Raw genomic sequence first — 24,725 nt, forward strand, 5'->3', positions numbered from 1 at the left:
TAGGTCTTTCAGTACCAATAACTTAGCCTTCATGATTTCAATTGCATGCATTTTATTGTCTGACCATTCTCAATTTGTCTTTCTAGTGTCCCAACTCGGGTAGTGTCCCTTCCTTTCAGCTTCTCATCACTTAATCTTGTTTTGTTTTGTTTTCTGGGAGGAGAGGAGGATTGTCTTAACATTCTTTCTTCTTCCTAACTAGTCAAGACCAGCCATTATATATTCTAATCACAATCAAACCTCAATTTCTGTTTTCTTCTCAAACTTGAAACCATCATTAAAACCAATTGACTACCTCTTCCATGTCTTGAAAAATGGCATTGTGTTAGTTAAAGTTTTATTGCTGTGAAGAGACACCATGACCACAGCAGCTCTTATAAAGGAAAACATTTCCCTGGGGCTGGCTCATATCTGCTCCAACAAGGCCACGTCTCCTAATAGTGCCACTCTCTGTGAGCCTCTGGGGCCATTTTCAAACTCCCACAGGCAGCTAGCCTCATGTGCAGTTCCCTCACTGCTGCCAGCTCGTCGGGCTGTGCTCTTTTCACTATTTCGTTCTGCCCAGTTTATTGCCACAAGCCACCTACTACTTTCCCCTCGTTGATGCTGACCATCATGTCTGCCAGCTGCCCCCTGCTGCTGAGTCTTCTGAGGGACATGAACCTCCTTTGGTTTGCAGACCTCAGCTTCCTGTCTGGGAGTCTTCCCCTTTGCTCACCTTCTCAGGATTCCCAGTCTAGGAGTTCTTCCCTCTCTTTTCCTGCATTACCAGTTTTTCTCCTATGTATTGAATCATTTTCCTCCGTAGATAGGTGTGGTATTTCTCACTTCAAAAATTCTCTATATTTCTGCTGCTACTTTCTATGCTATTTTCTGCTACCTTTTTTTTTGTGTGTGTGTGTGGGGGGGGGGGGGTCCTGGAACCAGTGCTGGGATTAAAGGAATGTGCCATTATGCCATCTCTGCTGTCTCCTAAAGTAGAACCCCTTATACTTGATATCTTCGGATCTTTTATTTTGTATACTTTGTGTCTTCAGTTCTTTTACTGTCTTCAATGAACTTTCTTATTGTCTCTCCCAAACTGCATTTGTTAATATTACACATGTTCTCCACCTTGCTAAACCCAATAGTTATGTATCCAAACTTGGTTTATTTTATGTGCCAGTGTCTTTAATTTTTTTTATTTTACATTACGTGTTTGTGTGTGTGGATGTGTGTGGGTGTGTGCATGTATGTGCCGGTGCCTCTGGAGACCAGACAAGAGCATCAGATTCCTTAGAGCTGGAGTTGCAGCAGGTGTGAGCTGTCTAACTGGGTGCTGGGAACCCAGGTCAGGGCCTCTGCAAGAGCAGTCCACGTTCCTAGCCCTTCTCCAAGCGGCCTCTCTGGTCCTGCCAGTGTCTTTGACACATCTTTCTTTTTCTTTTATTCAGCTTACTTGGCTTCTCAGACTTTATTGTCTTAGTTTTCTTCATAGTTTACTGATTCTATCTTTTAATATTCTTATCTGAGGTCTTCCTTTTCTGATAATCTCTTATTTTACAAGTCTTGTTTTTATTCAGTATTATTTATTTTATAAATGCTAGGTAAATCATTCTTTAATTTACTTTTCCTTACAGATCTCTCTCAGGGATTCCACTTAACTGTTTTTCTAAATCCTTTTTCAGATTGCACATATGTTAAAGGAGAGCCTTGGGGTTTTCTGTTTGGTTGGTTTGATTTTCTGTGTTTTCCTGTGCTGAAGGTTGAACTGAAGACTTTTTGTAGGACTTCTTATCATCCCCACCATCTTAGTGTGAGGTGTTAGCAAGGTCTCCCTGAATTAATGTGATAACCTTGGGATATTACCCTGCTGTTCCTTTACCTTCTGTTCACAACGTAACATCTAGAGGGTTGCTTTAAAAATTAAGATGCGCAAAAGAAATTAAGTCACATTGTATCATTTCTCTAAGCATGATCCACCTATGACCAGCTCTCTCAGATCATGTAAGAATTTGCTTAGAAAGACTCCTCCTGGTGAGGCCTACCTAACATTCCTGTTTAAGCCTTGTATAGCCAGTGGTTAGTGTCTTTTCCTGTTGCAGTGATAAAACACCTTGATGGAGGAGGTGTTTACATTAGCTCACACTTCCAGGTTGTGGTCCATTGTGTCAGGGGAGTCACAGTGGCAGGAGCTTTGGCGAGCTGGCCACCTTGCACCTTTGATAAAGAAGCAAAAAGGGGTGATGGCATGCAAGTCTCAGCTCAGCTTCTCCATTTTATATAGTTTAGGATCTTCTGCCCAGAGAATGGTCCTACCTACAATTAATAGAGGCCTTCACATAACATTTAGTGTATTTAGTGTAATCCAGACAATCCCCCACAGGTATATTCAGAGGGCCATCTACCAGGTGATTCTAGATTCTGTCAAGTAGATAATTAATACGAATCATCACAAGTGTACCCATTGTCAGTTGCCCCCCCCCAACATATCACTTTTAAACCGTAACTTGCTACCCCTTGACCCTGTAGGCTTGTGACCAAGTTATAATATAAAGTGCATTCACTCCATCTTTAAAAATCCTCATAGTGATGAATAATTCCTACCCTTTAAAATTCCAAATATCTCTCTCACACACACACACCCAAAACTCACACCACATGTTAAATACTTTTAACATATAATGACATAGAATAAGTACTCCCATCCCCAAATGAAAGAACTGAACTGGGATGTAACAAGAAATGGTCACAGCAAAGCAAAACCAGAATCCAGCTGGGCAGTGACCAAAGCCTGCAGCTCCATGTCTGGCATCTGGGGCTTATAATATAGTCAGCTGGGTTCCAAAAGGCTTGAGTAGCTCCACCCCTCCATCTCTGCTGCCCTTGAAACACTTAGATCCTCTCCTAGGACAGCTCCCGTATGTGTCCATGGTTCTTCTTAATTCATGGTTTTGGCATCTCCAGTATCTTGAGGTCTTCATTGAAACTTAGGCTTTATCTTCATAACTTTGTACAGTGGCCTCCCAGGGCCTCCTCCAGGGTCTCCAACACTGTTGTGTATTGCTTGGCATCAGCTGCTTTCCATGATCTTCTCTGTCTTGCAACTTTCATACCTTGACAAACAGGGTCAGGTAATGGCGCTGCCAAGTTGTACTGTCACTTCAAGCTGTAGTCTGGGTTCCTTGGAACACAGCTGCCTCAGCTTCAGTGTGCTGCCCCCAGGGAAACACTTTCCTAGACAGTTGCTTTTGAGGATCAGGGAACCCATCAACTTAAACTTTAGTCTTTAAATGAATTTAGGTTTTTCTGAGGGATGAAAGTTCACCCTCAAGATATCTTTCCTATTGTCCCAGTGCCACACAGCTGCCTTCTTATCACCATCTGACTGTTCCTGCCTTGAAATTTCCTATGCCTATACACAAACTAATTAGTCCATTATCTTTAGATTTCAGTTTTACTCAGTTCTCATGACATAGGCAAAATGAAACCAGATTCTTGACCAAAATCTCCATGCATGCCCCTCACAGCTCAGATCCTGACAGAGGCCTTCTTACCGGAGGCCTCACCGGTCAGGCTGTCACTGTCTGTTTCTTGTAGAATTCCTGTCTTCCAACCCCTGCTCCCCTCAAGAGTAGCTCATTGAGCTCTGCCTCCACCCTTCAAAGGTTTGTCTACCTACAAGATAAGACAAAATAATAGTACTGCCATTAGGCAAAAAACCCACGCAGCTGGGTACATTTTACCTATGCCTTGTTTCTTAGAGGTCTAGAAAGTTGTTACATTAGTTTCTCTCAGTAATGAATTTAAGGACTGTTATATTTTTATATATAATTCAGTTTGATAACATTTGAATTATGAATAAATAAATAAATAAAGGCTTGGCTGAAGAGGATAGCTGAAGCAGGAATGGTAAGGCTCTTAGCTCTGACCTCTTGGGCTTTCATCTTTACATTGGCTCTGTGTTTCTTATTTAATAAGACGGTTGCTTCTACAGTTATTTGCTTCACAAACTAATTTACTACATGTTGTCTTTAATTACCTTTTGATGTGTAATTATAACTGTTCAGAGCATAAATGTTGTATATATGAAATATAACTGGCAGCAAACTGATATTTTATTCTGATGTTGAGATTACCATAAAAATTATTTTAAAAAGGAATTATTAAACAAGGTTGCACATATATTCATGCTGGCAGTATACTCATACTCAACAAAAAATAATTAAAATACAGAATTTTAATCTCTGGAAAATTTTTGTATAAATGATTTCTGGTATCTGTCATCTTCAAGTCGTTACACTTTGACTTTCCTTAAAACAAGGGAAGACTATTGTTATTTCTATTTTGTGGATGGGAAACTGAATAAAAAAAGTCATTTATTTTAGATTTTTTAAATTAGTAAGCATGACAGCCTGTATATGAACCTTAACCCCCATCTTAGACAGTGTCAAAAATGAAGGAAAATTAGTTAGGGTCTCTACTGCTGTGAAGAGACACCATGACTATGGCAACACTTACAGGGGAAAACATTGAATTAGGGCTGGCTTACAGTTCAGAGGCTTAGTCTGTTGTCATCATGGTGGAAAGCATGGTGGCATGTAGGCAGACACAGTGCTGGAGAAGCAGCTGACAATTCTGCATCTTGATCAGCAGGCAGCAGGAAGAGAGAGACACTGGGCCTGGCTTGAGCATCTGAAAGCTCAAAGCCCACCCGCAGTGACACACTTCCTCCAACAAAGCTACACCTCCTAACAGTGCTGCCACTCCTTATGAGCCTCTGGAGGCCATTTTCATTCAAACCACCACAATGGGTGATTATGTTAACATTAATTACTTCAACTGCTCTGTGTTTGGGAAGAAAAGAGAGTGGAGAAAATATTCTCCCTAAAGTCAAACCTCCAAGCAGTGATTATTTTCCTTTCTTTTGCTTTTAAAAACTTCTCTTGAGATATTAAAAAAATGTACTGATGTGTGGGCCTTACCTTCGTCTACTCTGACTGTTTTGTGGTGGGGCCTGGGGCCAGCACGTTGTTTGCTTTTGATGTTGGGAATCTTCCTAAGGAGCCTACTGTCCTGACAAAGCTGGTTACCACTGTGCCAACGTTTTCTTTTCCAAGCATTCTTAACTTTGGTAGTTTCTAGTTCTAGTACATTCTTTGCTTTAATATTTTAATCAGATTGCTTTGGGTTATCCTTGTAATTCTTGCCCTTAAATCATCTAAACATCTGTTACAGCTTGCTCCAGCTCCATTAAGCAGGTCTTCTGCCCTTAGTTGAGTTTGAAGTCAGGAAGTTGAGGGGTAGAGCACAGAATCTGAATTTTGTAAAGCGTTTTTTACATGATTCTGATGATCTCTTAGGCTTGGGAAATTCAGTAAAGCCTCAGCTAACTTCACTAGGAATCAGTAATCTCTTTCAGAAAACAGTACTTCATTTCTGGTATATTTATTAATAGTTTAACTAAAATTTAATGACAATGATGATGAAGATATAATTCCTAGAGAGACAATGTTTTCCTTATAATATTTAAATAGAACAGTACACCCTTATATCCAATGACAAATAGTAATAAAAAGGAACACAACTCCAAGTTCACTCTTGTTATTAGGAAGGGATAGATTTAGCTGTTCCTTTGCATAATATTTTCCTTCATGTTTTCTATTCTCGAAAAGAAAGAAGAGGCAAGGTCAAACAGAATTGCAGGGTTCTTGCTGTGTAGTAACTTTGGGCTAGTGAGAAATGCAGTGAAGTTAAGATCTTTTAGCAAAGAGTGACTGTCTCCCCCACACCCTGCCTCCCTCAGTTGAGATTTTGTACCATATTTAAGAAGCATTTTGAGGGTAATGATGTAGAGATTTCTGTGGTTTGCACTTCAGGGTGCAAACTTTACATTGAAATGATCTTTAAATACTATGTTTAATATTCTTTTCTTTAAAAAAAATAGGTTATATGATAAGATATGGTGAATGAACTAATATTCTCTATGTACCTGAGGTTTTTTTGGTTGCTTTAACAGTACTAATGAAGGACATTTTGCATTGGGAGGGCTGGATTTCTTTAGGAATAATTCATAGCATGCACCATGTAACATTTCTCTCCTTTCCAACTGCTCTCTATTATGTGCTTAGGGTTTAGATCGCTCCAATTCCTGGGTTAACACTGGTCCAAAAGCTGCCCCATGGGGATCCAACCCCAGTCCAAGTACAGAATCAACACAGGTGGTGTTTACATTATAGGTTTCTTTATTGGCTGCTGATGTTTCCCTTTAGAACATTACCTTTTAGTACATGCTGTGATTTCAGTGGCTTGCTTTTTTTTAATCATTAAAAGTGTGTATTTTTATTTAGCACATTTCCCAACTACTATGCATGAATACCACCGGTTGCACCAGTAATGCTCTCCTTTTCTGTTCTGTCTCCTCCTGCCTCCTCCTCACATACTGTCTCAGTGTCTCGTGCCTGCTGATTATGCATTAATCGTTTTATAACAGGTTCTCTTCAGGGCTTGTACATTATTAGTAGGAAATTTTTATGTAGAAAACAACCAACAGTTTTCTATTTGCTTTAAAGTATAGCTAAACATATCGTTTCCTGTGACCCTTATTACCTTATCTCTTTTTCATAATCACTAAGTAGAAAGACTGGTTGTAAGTTGAAGTTAACTATAAATAAATCTGAAGTGTACAGTATGCATGTTGCCAGAGTAAGTACTAGAAGGAAAACTCCATTGAACTTGTACTGTGTTGCAAAGTATGAAATTTGTTACAATTATAACATGTAATTTAAGACTAGTTGCTTGATAACTAACTGCATGATTTATCAAAATATACTTCTTACTTGTGTATTGGCTTTGAAGGAAAATTCTCTTATTCCTAAAAAAGAACCCAATTTTCTGTTTAATATTATAACTGATTTATATTAGATATTGTTTATGATAAACTTAAATGATGTTTTTAATAGAAAAAAGTAAAATTTCTAAAGTTGTAATTTTCCTTATTAAGTACAAAATTCTTGATTTCTTTTTTGTCAGACACCAGTTGAGAAGTATGTTTTTTTCTTTTCATATGTTTTCACTAGATATGTGCATGTGTAGATTACAAAGATAAGTTTCATTCTTTGCAGCACTCTGTGTTAAAATCATTAAGGTAATTCATCTTAAAGACTAAAATCATAGAAGCAATTTTCATACTTGCTTTTAAAGCAGCTTAAAATAACATAATGAGATCAGAAATAATACAAACGGTTGAAAATTGTACGTAGTCCTTGAACTTGGAAGTCATCACTACAGTGTTAATGTTATCTGGTCATTCATTCATCTCCACTCCATAGGCTATGGATCGAAGTTGTAATCGTATGTCTTCGCACACAGAGACGTCAAGTTTCTTACAAACATTAACGGGACGCTTACCAACTAAAAAGGTAGATTCATAAGAAGACAGTTCATAGAGGGGGAAAGTAATTCCAACAATTAAAAACATGGACAGTTTCTTTACACAACCAATTTGAGTTATTAAAATAATTTTGATGTATCTAAAGATACATTTGAACAAGCAGTGCTTGTCTGGTGCCTTTTGGGGCATACCACTGTCATTTAGGGTTTTTTATGTAAGATGTTGTTTCTATCTTTGGATTGACTAGAATTTAGTCATTCAAATTAGATAATCAAATTTTAATACCAGAAAAATGTATCAACTCTTAATTCTGTTTCTGTAACTGCTTCTGTTTTGTTTTAAATCTCCAGGGAAAGGAAGATGAGTTAGAAAAGTTATCACTCTTAGTAAGCGATGTTGACCTGCCCCTTATGCACAGTCCTGTTAGTCCCTTCATAGTGATCTGTGCTACTTTGCAAGTGCTTTGTATGCATATCCATTATAAGGAAGTTTCTGCTTTTTAAAACTACATCTTAAACACCTGAAACGTAACAGTACATAGAAAAGTTTAAATTTGTAATGGTGTTTCCTAAATTGTACCAGCAAAGTTGATGAGTGTATTATATGTTCAAATATGTATTTGAAGTGCAAACAAAATACAATTTTTGGCTATGAGGTTTTGGTCTAGTTTGGTTTGCAAGTGCAATTTAGGAAGTTGTTTTCTGGCTGCCCTTTTAAAATTACATTTTACTCCAAGATAACATGTAATTTTTCAGCTTTGAACATGTCACACTGTCTTCATGCATAAGTAGTCGTTTCGTTAATGGGTGTGTCCACTGCATCATCCAGTGATTCATGTGCCCTATTCCGCTTATTCTCATGATGCCTTCATTTGTACCTGCATTATCACTTGGTTGATGTCATCAGCAGATTTCACTTTGGTAATAACCTCATTTCCTTCTGGATAGCTTTTTCACGAGGAGCTGGCTTTGCAGTGGGTTGTCTGCAGTGGCGGCGTTCGGGAGTCAGCCTTGCAGCAAGCCTGGTTCTTTTTCGAGTTAATGGTGAGCAAACTGAGCATGTTCTTTAAGACTTTCTAACTCAGTAAGCAATTTGGTATGAGCTCATTTTTCCTTCATCTTAGAAATTTCATTCCCATGTTTGCCCCAAAGCAAAATTATTCATACTTGTTTCCAAATATACAATATAGACACCAAGACAATATAGGTGAAATTATAAAGTGTGAGTTTCATTTAAACTCTGGTTTTGATTTTGTTTTGTCTTGTTTTTCCTGGATACTTACCAAGGAAATATGACATTTTTTTGCTGGTCTGTGCAAATTAATAAAGGCAATGCTGTAGATTTTGTAGCAGTTATTTTAGAGCTTTATAAATACTTACTGTTATTATTATAGGTGAACCAGCACATAGGGAAATACTAGTTACAGCCAATTAGAAAAACACTTTTTGTTTAATTCAGTAAATACACTACAAACCAATTAATATTTCATGTCATATAAAGCATGGCTATACTTATATACACATATACCTATTAATGAACCAAAGCAGTGAGTGCTGATCCAGTGACTATGCAGTTCTGGTACTGAGGCTACGAGAGGTTAGGTAACTTTTCAAAGTATACACATGTAGGTAGCAGCACTATAATTCAAGTCTAGGCATTCTGGCGCTAGGCACCTTCCTCTTTATTTTCTTCCTTACGACTAGAAAGTCTGGATCATGGGACTATTTTCTTCCAAAAAAATAGCATTTAATAAATAAGGAATAAAGCACAGCAAAAACAAAATAATGAGGTCAGGGAAAGAGAGGGCGGGAGGGAGCACAAGAGAGGATGAGGGAGGACAGGAGAGAAGGAGGACAGGAAAGAAGGAGGGAGGACAGGAGAGGAGGAGGGAGGACAGGAGAGGAGGAGGGAGGACAGGAGAGGAGGAGGGAGGACAGGAGAGGAGGAGGGAGGACAGGAGAGGAGGAGGGAGGACAGGAGAGAAGGAGGGAGCACAAGAGAGAAGGAGGGAAGACAAGAGAGGAGGAGCACAAGAGAGGAGGAGGGAGGGCAGGAGAGAAGGAGGGAGCACAAGAGAGGAGGAGGGAGGACAAGGGAGGAGGAGGGAGGACAGGAGAGGAGGAGGGAGGACAGGAGAGGAGGAGGAAGGACAAGAGAGGAGGAGGAGCACAAGAGAGGAGGAGGGAGGATAAGAGAGGAGGAGGGAGCACAAGAGAGGAGGAGGGAGGACAGGAGAGGAGGAGAGGGGACAAGAGAGGAGGAAATAAAAGAGGCTTTTAGAATTAGTCATTCTCAGCGTTGATGGTGACCTATATTTGATATAGAAACCTACATACACACACACACACACACACACACACACACACACACACACACACACACACACACACACACAGATTTACTAATCTTTAGAAAAGATAAACCTGGGATGGATAATGCCCAAAAGCTCACTTTCTCTGCTTTTATTGTAAGATAAGGATTATAGTTTTGGCTTTAACAGGAGTCTTAACCTGTGTGTTCAGATTTTTTAAATGTGAGTTCAGAGATTACAGTTCAAGAATTGGCTGTAGCTGGGCATAGTGGCGCACACCTCTTACCCCAGGCCTTGTGGAAAGAAGCCTGGATGCTGGGCAAAGTAGTGCAAGTCTGCAGTGGCGGGCAGAGCTCTGCATTCGAAGCCGGTCTGGTCAGCATAGAGGATTCCTGGCCAGCCAGAGCTGCACAGTGAGAGAGACCCTGTCTCAGAGAGGGCGAGGAGCCTGGAATGCAGCTGAGTGGTGCAGTTCTTGCCTATCATGTGAAAGACCTGTGTTCATTTGCCACTTCATCAACAAGAAGACTTGACTATACTGTATACTGTTGACACATTAGCTCACTTTACATTTAAATGTTTAAATTCTTTATTACCATTGCTAGTGTTATAATAAAAATCCAGAAGCATTCTGTAAATTATTAACTAATATTTTATGTAATAGATATTGATGATAGTCCAGCGAAGACGCGGTTTCTAACCATTGAAAACTTCTAGTTTAGGGACAATGGAATGAAAAAAATTAGTCTTAAAATTTTTAATTAAATTTTTTTTTCTGTGAACATACACTGATTTTTTTTTTCCTTTTGTTGGATAATTTATGAGGGTGAAGTGGAAAGATTTTATTTTGTTTGACATTTTATTGGCAGATAGAAAATATTTAAGGAACATTTCAAAACATTGGGAAATGAAAATACATTTCAGTTAACTGTTAAATTACATGATATATTTAAAAAATAGCCAGAATATTTAGAGCCATTATAATTTGCTTAAAATTTAGAAATTAGACAGGTGGTAGAGCACAAGTGTAATCTGAATGCTGAGAGGCTGGGACAGAAGGACTGAGAACCCATAGGTGGTCTGGGTTATATTGCAAGATGCTCTCATAAAGTAAAGCACAACAACACAGAGAACTTGGTGTACCCTTCTGCAGGTAAAGAGCATGGTGCACCACTTGTACTTTAATGATAAGCTCGACGCTCCAAGGAAAACCCGTTTTCCAGAACGTTTTATGGATGACATTGCTGCTCTAGTCAGCACAATTGCTGGGGATGTCGTGTCACGGTTTCAGAAGGTGAGGATGACCTTCCCCTTGATGTGTCTTATAAACTGAGAGTAAACTGCCGTGCTTTTCTCCACTGACATTATTATTGCTTATATTCTGTTTGCTAGGACACAGAAATGGTTGAGAGACTCAATACAAGCCTTGCCTTCTTTCTCAATGATTTGTTGTCTGTTATGGACAGAGGATTTGTCTTCAGTCTTATAAAGTCCTGCTACAAACAGGTAATCAGTAATCAAGTAACTGAAATACTGGAGTAGCTGTTTTCAGGGCTGGAGCTTCAAGAACACATTCATATACTTGTATTAAAATGGAAAAGTAGCACAGAGTTAGTTATGTGTTGTTAATACTATGGTGAAAGTACATCAAATGTGTTTTACCAGGGCTACAGCAAGCAAATCCCAGAATAGCTAATTTACCCTGCTCAGTTTTTCTTCCTTCCCCTTAGCAGATAGTCAGAGAATTAGTGATGGAATGCAGCCTCTGTATGCTGTGCAAGTACAGCATTTATGTTGAATGCACAGTTAACTGGACTTTTCCTAGCCTGGGTATTATTTGTTTATTTGAGATAGGATATCATGTAGCCTAGGACAGCTCCAAATTCACTGTGTAGCGGAGAGTGGCCGTGAACTCCTGGTCCATCTCTTGCATCCTGGAGTTATGAGTGTGAGCCACTCTGCCTGCTTTGGAGTGGTCTTTAAAGTAAACATTTTGTTGTTATTGCTGTTATTTAATTCTAAACATTAGTTTGGACTCGTGGTCAGATGTTTACTGAAGTTCAAAATGTCATGTATTACCTTGCCATTAGTAAGCTGCAAACACCCTAGACCTTGTCCACAGGCAGCAAGTATGTTTTTTTTTTAATGTTATCAACTGATTATTAATGTTACCTTTTGGGAAATACTGATTCTTGTCTCTGAATTAGCTGCTCTAAACAGTGCAGTGACTCCAGCCTTATTTTTAACAAAATCCTAAAGAATACAATGTCTGGGTTTCATTTCAGAAGTATTAAGAAATTTGAATCCTCATGGGGTTTAGGATTAAAACTTATGAAGCCCTTCCTAGCTGGCCATGGATTATTTTGGAGAACTGTTAGTCAATAATTCTAGGGTGCTGGAGAGATAGTTCAGTGGTTGAGAGCACTGACTGCCCTTCCTGAGGACCTGGATTTAATTCTCAACACCCATAGGGCAGTTCACAACAGTCTGTAACCCCAGTTTGAAGGGATCCAACGGTCTCTTCTGACTTCTGTGGGTACCAGACATGTATAGAGACATAAATAGAGGTGGTACACTCATCCGCATGAAATAAAATAAAAATTTAAACAATTCTATTTGGCAATATAATCTTAAAATTTTGAAGACCAGTCCAATTGGATATTTTTATTTCTTTTCTTTTATGGTCATAGAAGTTACCTATGCATGGGCACTGACTAAGAGATATTCACAAAACACTATTCTTTTCCCAAAAAATTTAAATTTTATTATATCAAAATTTATTCTGAGCCAGGCATTGTGGCACATGTCTTTAGTCCCAGCACTCAGGAAGCAGAGGCAGGCAGGTCTCTGTGAATTTGAGGCCACCCTGGTCTCCATAGTGGGTTCCAGGACAGCCAAAGCCACATAATGAGACTCTGTCTTAAAGGAAAAAAAAAAAAAAAAAAAAAACCAATTACAACAAAAACCCTTATTCTGGTTTAATGACCTCCTGCACTTGTCAAATGTGGAGGTTGACTCAAAGGGTACTATACCTATTTATATATATATATATATATATATATATATATATATATATGTGTGTGTGTGTGTGTGTGTGTGTGTGTATGTATGTATGTATGTATGTATGTATGTATGTATGTATGTATGTATCTCCCCAAGTAGCCTGTGATATAGTTGGGGAAGGTGGACAATTATAAATTCATTAAACAGAAATGTTAAAAAGAAGGCTTTCTTTGAAGTATGATTTTCCCTCATAAAGTACATTTTTGGGAAGTGGAAATATTAATGCAATATTGACAGTAAAAGAATGTGACTAAGTTAGTATAAGTCAAGTGGACTTATACTGTAGATCTTGTAGTTCTACATTTGAAGCGTTTGCCATAATTTTGGGAAAGAGTATATTGTCATATAAACCACAGAGACTCAAACTGCTGTTACTGGCATATTACTGTGAGAGGAAAAAAATACATCAGTTGGTGTTCTCCTATTTATGCAACCCTTCCCAGGTGTCATCAAAGCTCTACTCACTGCCAAATCCAAGTGTCCTGGTGTCCCTGAGGTTGGACTTTCTGCGAATCATCTGTAGCCATGAGCACTATGTTACATTAAATTTACCGTGCAGCTTGCTCACCCCACCTGCATCTCCATCACCTTCTGTTTCTTCTGCCACATCTCAGGTATGCAAAATGTGAGGACATACATATGTTCATACTTACGAAAAAAATTCAAAACAATGGGGGGGGGAATCATAATGTGTCATTTGATGATTAGTTAGGTAATAGGCTCACTTTTGGGTTGTCTTAGTTAGGTTTAGTATTGCTGTGAAGAGACACCATGACCATGGCAACTCCTATAAAGAAAACATTTAATTGGGGCTGGTTTACAGTTCAGAGGTTTAGGTCATTATCATCATGTTGGGAAGCATGGCATTGCACAAGCAGATGTGCTAGAAAAGAAGCAGAGTTCTACGTCCAGATTGGCAGGCAGCAGGAAGAGAATGCCACACTGGGCCTGGCTTGAGCACCTCAGAACTCAAAGCCCACCCCTTGGTGACACACTTCCTCCAACAAGGCCATACCTCCTAATAGTGCCACGCCCTGTGAACCTAGGGGCCATTTTTATTCAAACCACCACAGGAGTGCTTTATAAGTATTAGCCCATCTAATTCCAAGAGCAGGAGTGCTTTATAAGTATTAGCCCATCTAATTCCAAGAACAGTTCTAGGGGACTTGTTTTGTTATTATCCATATTGGATAGCTCCAAACCAGAAACACAGAAAGTAAGAAATGGTCAAAGCAGGCTTTGAACCAAAGCTTTATTCCAAAGCCCAGGTTTTTAAGCATGATGTACAATACATCTTTACAGATAATATGCATATGTAAGCTCACCCAAGTAAACTCACTTATTTTGATGTTTTCCCAAATTGAGTTTTCTTGAAGCAGATATGGAAACCAAGTTTGAGGTAAATTCCTGTGAATTGGCTATTTAAATTTATATTCTATTTATATATTATATTTATAAATACCTTGAGGCAGGAAAAGGATTCAGACTTAAGTGACAGCCTGCCAGGCTCGGCCTGGCTTGCTCACGGAAACTTAATGTACATTTAAAGTTGAAGTAGATACCACTTAACTTTCACAACTAACAGTTTCTTTGAAGATGAAAAAGATTAAGATTTTATAGTTGCAGTGTCAAGGAAGCCAAGATTTTCCTCTTCCCTAGTAAAAGATACATGTTATATTCTTCATGAGTTGGACAAGCTGTTTGCATAGCACATAATGTCTGATGTCAGAGTTGATCTTACACATTCCCTAGTCCCATTTTAGTGGTTTGGAATGCTCAGGTACCGTTCCCTAGGCTGGGTTGATCTGACATGTTTGTTAAAAAAGAAAATTAGACCTCACTTACATAAACTGGAGTATTAGAGAGCCAGCCACAGCTTTTCATTTCTTCTTTTCAGTATGTCTCCTGAATCAACCTACTTCACATATCTTTCTGCCTTCCTAATGGATACATGTAGCCCTTTGTATTTTCCTGTCTTCTTCCAAAGTTGTGGCTAAACAGCCAGAGACATATTAGTCATAGGTACCTGTAGACAGGTTTTTCTTTGGGCCGCCAGCTCACTAAAATGACATGGAGATTTATTATTAATTATGAAAGCTGAGGCAATAGCTTAGGCTTGTTTCTAACTAACTCATAACTTAACCCATATCTTTTAATCTACGCTCTTTTACATGGCTCGATTACCTTTACTTTGTAATGCCTGTACTGCTTGCTCTGTCTGTGTCTCCCAGCATCTCTGCCCTTCTTCTACCCAGTGTCTTCTGTGCCTGGAAATCTTGACTAGCTATTGGCTGTTCAGCTTTTTATTAAACCAATCAGAGTGACACATCTTCAGGGTGTACAAAAAGATTATTACACAGCAGGGACCTTTCCTAAAACCTCCTTACTACATGGCATTCACCTCTGGAATTCTCATAGCATTTCTTGAATTATCTTGTTCACTTTTTTGTTTAACCGTAATTTTTAGATTTTAGAGATATTCACCCTGTGGGAGGGGGAGAAAGTATTCTTTATACTTAGAGTTTTCTCTACAGAATAGGAAGTCTATTGCTCTATAAGCTGTGTGTGGGGGGGAGGTATGCATGTATACACACATATATACATACACATACCCCCCCACACACATATGTACACATATGTGTACACACACATACATATACATGGGTAGCCCTGAATATTAAATGTGTCTTGGAGGGATATAAACTTTTTCAGGACTATAATTTCTGAAGATTTGGTAAAGAAACCACTAGAAGGTACTAATTCCAAAGACAGTGCCCCATCTTAAGTAGCTTAAGTGATACTTGAAGTTTCTCTGGAAACCAAGTGCCATCCATGGTTATGGACATTTCTCTTGTACTTTAGGGTGAAAGTGTTTACAACATTGGGGTTTGCTTCCACTTCTCCCCTTCAGAAGGTCATTGACATAGTAGATGATTAAGAATAAAAGATGAAGCAAATGGGAAATTTCAATATGAGAAAAGCAAAAATAACTTTTTGTTAATTAATTTTAGTAATAAAATTTATTTTGTTGTTTGAAATACTGAGGCCGTAGGATCTTAAGTTCAAGGCCCAGCAAAGCAAAGCCTGTCTCCTGTTTAAAAACAAATAAATTCATGAGTTGAACAAGCTGCTTTCCTAAGCATTTTCTGTCTGAAGTGAGAGTTCATCTTATGCACTCATGAATCCTCTTCCTAAGGGCTGTAATCCCCAAGTAGAATCCCCCAGGCTCGGTCAGTCTGCTGTGTTTGGTAACAAAAATGAGAACATGTCACCATAGTCTCCCACACCTAAGATAAGAGCAGTTACCTTCTGTGAACTCTGCTGAACTTTTGTCTGGTGTGATCAGGTCTCGTTTCATTTGTTGCAATGCCCCAGCTGTGGGGTGTTGGTTGCACAGCTGTCGACAGTTGAGTTCTGCCTTACTCCCCACAGAGTTCGGGATTTTCCACCAATGTGCAGGACCAGAAGATCGCAAACATGTTTGAGTTGTCCTTGCCCTTCCGCCAGCAGCACTACCTGGCGGGCCTCGTGCTGACGGAGCTCGCGCTCATTTTAGACCCTGATGCTGAAGGGTGAGTACACCTGCTGTGCCTCGTAGACTCGCAGTTTCCTTGTGGACCGGGGGACAGATCTTGCTAAGATTTTAATACTATTTCTACCTCTTTTTTTTTTCTGCTTCTTTATTCTCTAAGTCCACATACTTGTTATTTCTATATTCATTACTTTCAAGAATGGTGTTCATATTTTATTTAATCACCTCTGAATTTGAGATTAATCTGCATTGATGGTTGATCAGTAGCATTTTTTAGTAGTACAAGAAACAATTATGTATATATTAGTATATGGACTATTTCTTAAAATAACAGTAGGCAGTTTTCAGTTAAGCAAAATAGGCTAGTTTTCTTTAGTTTTCCTTGTGAGAAAAAATTATAATTTGCCATCCTACTGTGTAGCATTTTACCTTAAAACTTACTGTATCCTTTTTAGTATTTCTGCTGTTGAAAACACTATTAGACCTGACACCTCGGCTAGCCTTCTAAGGACACCGGCATTCATGTGCTCATTCCCACACACAGTCTCACACACACATAAACTAACTAAAGAAGACAATATTTGGAAACCAACACTGTATAATCGTAATTCATTTGGGGAAAAAAAAAATTTTTTTTTTGATGTTCTGATCATCTTAAGTTTATCCTGAAGTTACATGTCCTCCAAGAAGCCCAGGAAACAAGAACATACAACCTTAAATAAGTTTTCAGTGGATGTTTAATCTGCTTAAGAGATGAAGGAAAATAGATTCATAGAGTTCTTAACTATTACATCACGGACATAGTTGATACTGAATAGATTTTAAAATTTATTTAAATTGGGGCTGGAGAGATGGCTCAGCGGTTAAGAGCACTGACAGCTCTTCCAGAGGTCCTGAGTTCAATTCCCAGCAACCACATGGTGGCTCACAACCACCTAATGAGATCTGGCGCCCTCTTCTGGTCATACATGCTGTATACATAATAAATAAATCTTTAAAAAAAAAAAAAAAATTATTTAAATTTAAAAATTTAAAAGGCCAGACTGTCTACAAAATGAAAGATTTGTATGTTTAAAATAAGGAGAATCTACATGTGGAATATATTTTAAAGAATTGATTTTCGCCAGAACTGGGGGGTTCTAAAGGGATGTTCTGTAGGCCACATGTTGAGTAGGGGTTTGTGTAGACTGTCCAGAGAGGAACATCTGAGTGGCTGAGACTCCATGGCTGCCAGTCAGTCCTGTTTGCAGGCACGTGCATTCTTATGTTCGACAGAAAAGTACAGCGTCATTAGAAAGTAGTGATAAAGGTGTCCACTTTTGAGGAGAGAAGATACTCTACAGTTTCCCCGAACATTCTAGCTTTCCTTAATAACTCAGGACTTTGAGTTAAAACATGTGTTTAAAAAATGTGTTTCCAGTGTTTTTATTTGGACAGGATGGCTTCAGTTATAAGAAATTGAAAATTTTTATGCAAACTGACTTTGTTAAAGGAAATATATTTATTCATATTTGGAAGAAAGGAGTTTCTTTGTGTAATTCAGTCTTCAACTCATTAATTTCATCATATTTCCCCTTGGTTCCCACCAAGATAGGATTAAATACTGTCTTTGTTCATGGCTTGCAGGAGAGAGGGTGAATGAATCCCTTTTCCCATGCAAGTGTAAATCTTGCTGGTTATCCTTATGGAGTCAGTCCCCAAAGTTGTGCAGGTTGCTAGATGGGTTAGGTCAGTTCTACTCACATGTGACCTTACACCAGATGCGGATTGTTCGCCACAGTACACAAGATGAGGATATTATACCCAACTCTAAATCAACTGTGTTGCTAAGCAGTGTTCAGTACTATGAGGCTTTCTCCATTGAGGAACACTATGAACTAATTAAAGGTTGTCACTTTGCAGATTCAAACAAACATGCCAGCTGGCCATTTGAAGTGACAGGGCTGATTTAGCTAGAATCTGATGCTGAAGTTGGAGACAGACAACTTCTTCTGAGCCATAGGGGAACATAGTTTTCATTGAATTAGGATGGATGATGGGGAAATGCATGCTGTCTAGATTTCAGTAATGTCTCATATAAAGGATAGGCAATTCCTGCAATGATATTCCTTTCCACAACAATAATCAATTCTATTAAAATGGGTTTTATATGTAATAATATGAGGCTTATGAAGGAATTTGTTACTGACTCCCTTCTTCTTAAAGCTAGAATGTGTTGATCTTTGGCTCTTGGACAGATTTCCATTGAGTCCCACGAGTAATGACCGTGCTTACTGTCACCTTTCTTTGTTTATTCAGACATTGTAGCCTGTGTGCTACGTACTAGAAGAGCACATCAGCTTATAGCTTTAGCTTTATTAGTTTGTTTCCTTCTTTTCCTTTTCTTTCCTGTGCCCACTCCATTCGTAAAGTCTGCCGCTCTCCAAAATAGACCCAAGTTCAGCCACTTCTTTCCAGCCCTGCTTCTATTGGAGCTAAGTATATTTCCTTATTACATCTCTAAGATCATTTTGACACAATAGCCTGAATAGTCTTTTTAAAGTGGAGTAAGATTATGCCATGACCTTGCTTAAAATTATCCTCTCTCTTTCCCTATAAGTTAAATACCACTTAGAATAAAACCCAGACTTTTAGTAATCATTCTCAAAGCCCTACCTTGCTATTCTCTGTTTCTTTTTTTTTTTTTTTTTTTTTTTTTTGGTTTTTCGAGACAGGGTTTCTCTGTGTAGCTTTGCGCCTTTCCTGGATCTCGTGCTGTAGCCCAGGCTGGCCTCGAACTCACAGAGATCCGCCTGCCTCTGCCTCCCGAGTGCTGGGATTAAAGGCGTGCGCCACCACCTCCCGGCTATTCTCTGTTTCTTAAATGTGACAAGTTTGTTCATCCATTTGGGTCTTGACACTTGCATTTTTCTCTGCCCAAAGTAGTACTTGAATGGTCTAGGGTCTTCACATAACCATTTCCTGCTTGTAGTTTCTCAGGCCTTCTCACAAAACAGGATATTCCTGTTGAGGCTCTCATTGCCCACTAAATTATAGCCCTGTTCCCCTTGCCACAGTCATTCTTGGCCATGCAGCTCTGTTTTCTCTTCTGTAAAGTGCTTCCTTGAGATTCTGTAAAGTGCTTCCTTGAGATTTAGCATGCACCGCTCCATTAGAATATGAGCCAGAGAGCTGACCGACATCTGTGTTTCCTGCTCAATGTTTTTTCCTAGAGCTTTAGAGTTTGTTTGAGACTCAGCTCATCTAAGATAAACCATCTAACCTTTTAGCTTGAATGTGACAAGTTCATTTCTACCTTGGGCCTTAGCAATTGAATTTTAGAACAATGCTTGAATGACCCTAAGATGACCATATACCTTTGTTACATTCTTAGAGGTGTAGATAGAGGTTCTGGGAAGGATATATTGCCCCAGATCCTAAGGGGAGTGCTTGTTCTTTGACTTCATCTGCTTGCTAAGTACTCAGAATCATTCCTTGATTAGCAATAATATGTTCTATATTTAGCTAAAGATGTGCTTATTATGAACTTCCCATATAGCTAGAAAGTGGGCTGTGAAACAGACTAATAGAGACACAGATTCTCTTGTCTTCTAAAGAGCTGTTGTTCTAGCTTCCTGTTGCTGTGAGGAAATGTCATCATCAAAAGCAACTTGGAAACTTCTATGTACAGATCACAGTCCATCATGGCAGGGCAGGAGCTCAAAGAAGGAATTGGGAGGCAGGAGCTAACCCGTTTTAATTCAGCCAGCAAAAATGGGGTAGGAGCTGTGGCAGCAGCTAAGAGGGAGCATGCTTGTGTGGTGTGCATGAGACTCTAGGTTCAGTCATCATTGCTGACTATTGGGTAATCATACATTTAATACTTTAATGTGATTGAGTAACAAAATGCATGAAAAGGCTTCATGAAAACAGAGTTTAGACAGGTTGGAGTCTGGGTGTGACAGCTCCTGAGCGGGTAGGAGTACCTGTCCAGGCACGAGAATCATTATGGCTCAGAAGCTGAGCCTGGGAACCCCCAACTGTGCTCGTTCTAATTAAATGCAGTGAGGTATACACAGGAAGACATAAAGGAGGAGAGGAGCTTGTTGGGAAGAAAGTACTTATGTGCCGTATATATCAAAGTTGTGAAAGAATGAGGAAAATGAAAAAGAATCAGCATTGGGATTGACTTCTTAAGGAGTTTGTGCAGACTGGGAGTTGTTAGGAAAAGTATCATGCAGAGACCAGGAATGAGAGCTGAAACATGTCTGTGAATGAATGTGGTTTTGACAGGATTAGAATGTATACTTTATGAGTAAACCTATAATGAAAATTAAGATGTGCTTTCAAAATAGAAAGGCTTGCTTAAAACAAGGGAAGAATTTGGTCAGGATGGTCACTGAAAGTGTTGAAGGAAGATGGGATTCACTGACAACATGGGGAGAGCACTTTCTGGGAGAAATAGAACTTTTTCTGAGAAAAACAAAACAAAACAAAAAAAAACAAACCAAAACTAAACAAACACTGTTTTATAGGTATAGGGTGGGCCTATTTGGGGGCTGGAGAGATGGCTCATCAGTTAAGAGCATTTCCCGCTCTTGAGGAGGGTCTGAAATTGATTTCTAGCACCTGGGCTGTATAGCTCACAACCACCTGTAATTCCATCTCCAGGGGATCTTATGCCCCCTGCTGGCCTTCATGCCACCCTCCACACATCACATTTACACATACACATAAATTTAAAAAAAAAAAATGATGATGAAAAGAAAAAAAGAATTGTTTTCGAAGAGATGAGCATATTTAAAAGATCTGGCCAGAGCAATCCAGAGTGGCTCTTCTTGGCTAAGACAGTGCTTGCACTTGAATTCTCCTGTGAGGGCAAGAGCTGAAGCTGCTGGCTGCTGCAGTCAGAGGGCCAGAGGGAGCCGGAGTGGATGTGCTTTATTTAATTAGAGTGGGTTTGTGTAGTCCAAGTCTGTGGAGAGAACAAATGTGTGTGAAGAGGTCAGTAACCCTTGTTCGAGTACCTGCAATACACTGCAGGGATTAGCATCTAGAAGAAGCAGAAGGGCCTGAATGAGACAAGTGAGCAAAAACGTGCAGTTAAAAATAGAGATGGCGCCGGGCGGTGGTGGCGCACGGCTTTAATCCCAGCACTCGGGAGGCAGAGCCAGGCGGATCTCTGTGAGTTCGAGGCCAGCCTGGTCTCCAAAGCGAGTTCCAGGAAAGGCGCAAAGCTACACAGAGAAACCCTGTCTCGAAAAAACCAAAAAAAAAAAAAAAAAAAAAAAATAGAGATGGCTAAAAAAAATAGAGATGGCTAAAGGAACCCCAGCCTGTGGATTATATAATCTGTCAGATAGAGGGTTTTTCTTTCAGGGGAAAAACAAAGTACTGGAGGTGGAAGAGATGGCTTGCTCCTCCAGTAAAGGGTTGTCGTTGACGCATAAGGATCTGGGTGTGGCTTTCCAGCACCCACAGAAAAAGCTCGGCAAAGCAGCATGTGCCTAATCCCAGCACGGGGAAGGTGGAGACAGGAGAATTCCTGCAACTCACTGGCTAGCTAATCTTGCCAAATTGGTAACTTAAGGGTCAGTGAGAGACCTCGCCTCAAAAGAATAAATTGTTGAACAGTTAAGGAAGACATGTTATGTCCACCTCTGGTCTCCATACATCTGCATCTCATGCCCACACCCGCACACAAGTGCATTACACACGCACACAAAGGGTCATGCGTATACCTGTGCCAAGTACACAGACAAAATAAAAATAGAGGAAGTAATACATTTTTGGTAAATATGAAAAGATCTGATTTGTTGAAGTAAAAGTTAAAGCTCCCTGAAATCTCCTTCAGAATTGTTCCTGCAGAGCCAGTGAGGTGGCTCAGCAGGTAGAGCGTGCGCCATGCAAGCTGGCGACCTGAGGTCAATTCCCAGCACCCATGAAAAGGTGAAAGGAGAAAACGGACTCCAGACAGTTGCCCCCTGACCTCCACACATGCACCGTGGCACATGTGTGACTCCCTTTCATTACATAATAATAGTACTTAAATTTGTGTTGAAATTAGTGCTGTGTGTGCTCTTATGTTCCTTCTCAATCAGAAGCACTAATAAGGAGTTACCGCAAAGAGTTTGGTTTTACTCTTAAGTGAACTGATAAAGTGCTTCCTTTTCCTACAGTATTTACTTTATACTATTTTCGAATTTATGTATTTTACTTACCTTAAAGTGAGTATTTTATAGGAATACACAAAAATACAGCTGGCAGAGTTAAGAAATTAAACAAGATCGATTGAGTGCCATTACTTAGTATTTGTTTTGAAGCTATTACTAATCTCTGTGACCTCATTGCTCCTCCTTCTTCATCTCTTCTTTTTAAATAGACTGTTTGGATTGCATAAGAAAGTCATCAATATGGTACACAACCTACTCTCCAGTCACGACTCTGACCCGAGGTACTCCGACCCCCAGATAAAGGCTCGGGTGGCTATGTTGTACCTTCCTCTGATTGGTATTATCATGGAAACTGTACCTCAGCTGTATGATTTTACAGGTACTTAGTATAATTAATGCACTTTTAAAGCTTGTCTAAAAGTTGTAGAAAATGTCTTTTAAGGTTAAACAAATATAAAGGAAATATACCCTGGAGTTAGAGGCTCAGCGGTTAATAGCACTGACTGTTCCTACAGAGGACTCCAGTTGATTCCCAGTAATTACATGGTGGCTCACAACCAGTAACTCCTGTTCTAGGGGATCCAGTACCCTCTTCTGGCCTCTGTAGGCACCAGACACATAACGAGGTGCACATATACACATGCAGGCAAAACACCCATACATACAAAAAATAAAATGATTTAAAAATTATTTTTAAAATGTACCCCATAAAAATAAACTGTCAATAACCATGTCTAACTTTGTTGTTAAGAAACCTATGAGTATTTGAGAAGATTCATTTTGAGATTCCCATAAGAAGATCTTAGGATTAATTTTAATTATGATTTTGTAGCAGTTATTATCTCTTAGGAAACACACCTTTTTTTTTAAGCATGTGTATTGTGCGTCTTCAGAGAGAATCATACTTGACGTATACTGTCCTTACCGCCAGCCTTATTCACAGAGATGAGTAACTGAAATTAACTTTCACCTGCATATCAAGAATTGTGTGTATTCCAAGTTAGTATGTTGAGACTATGCTGCTCCTTAGAAACTAGAACCTGCAAAGTTTCACTGACTTGCTTTGACTATTTAGAAGATTCTTAAATACCCAGTTTAGATTGTAACAATTTTTAAACTAGCAATTAGCCTTATAAAGTACTTCCAGTTTAATTAAGTCAAAACCATCTCCCAGGCACCTGATGTTATTGGGAAATAACTCTTTGTAGCACATTGGCAGTGTACCCTCCCAGGGTTTGGGTCACTGAAGGGTTTCCTGCCTGAAGGCAGGAATGTTCATGTCTTTGTAACCAGTTAGTTTAGGTTTCCACTAGAAAGTACTAAAAAGAAATAAGTTAATGTTTAAATACTTAAAAGGAACTTAATCTTGATGATAAAGATTGATAGTGTCTTGAAAACATGGATTTAAACTGCAAAAAAATTCAAGATTGCTACCATTAAAAAAAAAACTCAAACAAGTTACATCGTCTAGAAATGTCACTAAAAAAAAAAAAATTCTAGAAATGTCACTAAAAAAAAAAAAATTAAGGAAAAGTCACATATGGTGATGAATGATAAAATACAGATAATCGTCTTTAAAAGCTGTTTTCTACCACAATATTTTTTTTTTTGGTTTTTCGATACCACAATATTTTTAAATTTATTATGAAAAGTTTAAGTTCATTTTAAAAATAGACACAGTATGTACATGGTGGCACTCACAGTTAAGAGACATACAAATAATTATAAAATGCAGCATTAAGACAACAGCATAAATTAGTTCTGGCACACACTGTAGTACTATAATAACTGTATAGCTGTCTCCTATGGCTGTTAAGTGAGCTGTTTAAAGTTTTAGTGTTTAAAAAAAGTTTGGTGTTAAAGACACTCATCGTCTCGGCCTCAGCAGTTCATCTTTCTGAAAGCAGAACACAATCTGAAGACACCTATTTCTCACAGTTACAGTGTCATGTTAGCAGCAAGGCTGCTAGTCACCGCAGAGTGTGAGTGGCTGAGTTTGGGAAGAGCAAAATCACACATGGGTTTTTGCCTCTGGGTGTCCTAACCCATGAGTTAATGTTTAATAACTACTACCTGACCTAAAGTTTTCTTCTTTTTCCCTTTCAGAAACACACAATCAACGAGGAAGACCCATTTGCATAGCCCCCGATGATTATGATAGTGAGGGTGGGAGCATGATAAGCCAGACAGTTGCCATGGCAATTGCAGGAACGTCAGTCCCTCAGCTAACAAGGCCTGGCAGTTTCCTCCTCACTTCAACGGTAAAATGAACCTCTTATAAAAGTTTGGCCTTTT

The 24,725-nt window shown here is 39.0% G+C and overlaps 1 protein-coding gene across 10 annotated transcripts in view; it reads left to right on the forward strand.

The window, feature by feature from the left end:
- Dock7 (dedicator of cytokinesis 7) overlaps positions 1–24,725 on the forward strand; it is a 201,313-nt gene that overhangs the window by 124,989 nt on the left and 51,599 nt on the right. For 4 of the 10 annotated variants that reach the window (XR_008213675.1, XM_052716301.1, XM_052716302.1 and 1 more), the window contains exons 23-32: positions 6,111–6,200; positions 7,311–7,400; positions 7,723–7,758; positions 8,320–8,415; positions 10,837–10,977; positions 11,076–11,189; positions 13,190–13,360; positions 16,179–16,318; positions 22,640–22,809; positions 24,537–24,691. Coding sequence is in view for 9 of the 10 variants with exons in the window: in XM_052716301.1 (XP_052572261.1) it covers positions 6,111–6,200; positions 7,311–7,400; positions 7,723–7,758; positions 8,320–8,415; positions 10,837–10,977; positions 11,076–11,189; positions 13,190–13,360; positions 16,179–16,318; positions 22,640–22,809; positions 24,537–24,691 (1,203 nt within the window). In the remaining variant the exon portion in view is untranslated. The remainder of the gene's footprint in view (positions 1–6,110; positions 6,201–7,310; positions 7,401–7,722; positions 7,759–8,319; positions 8,416–10,836; positions 10,978–11,075; positions 11,190–13,189; positions 13,361–16,178; positions 16,319–22,639; positions 22,810–24,536; positions 24,692–24,725) is intronic. The other 6 variants (XM_052716303.1, XM_052716304.1, XM_052716307.1 and 3 more) reach the window with 4 other exon arrangements.

Source organism: Peromyscus californicus, unplaced genomic scaffold (genome assembly GCF_007827085.1).
Source record: "Peromyscus californicus insignis strain IS unplaced genomic scaffold, ASM782708v3 Scaffold_5__1_contigs__length_169319896, whole genome shotgun sequence".
Lineage (NCBI taxonomy): Eukaryota > Metazoa > Chordata > Mammalia > Rodentia > Cricetidae > Peromyscus > Peromyscus californicus.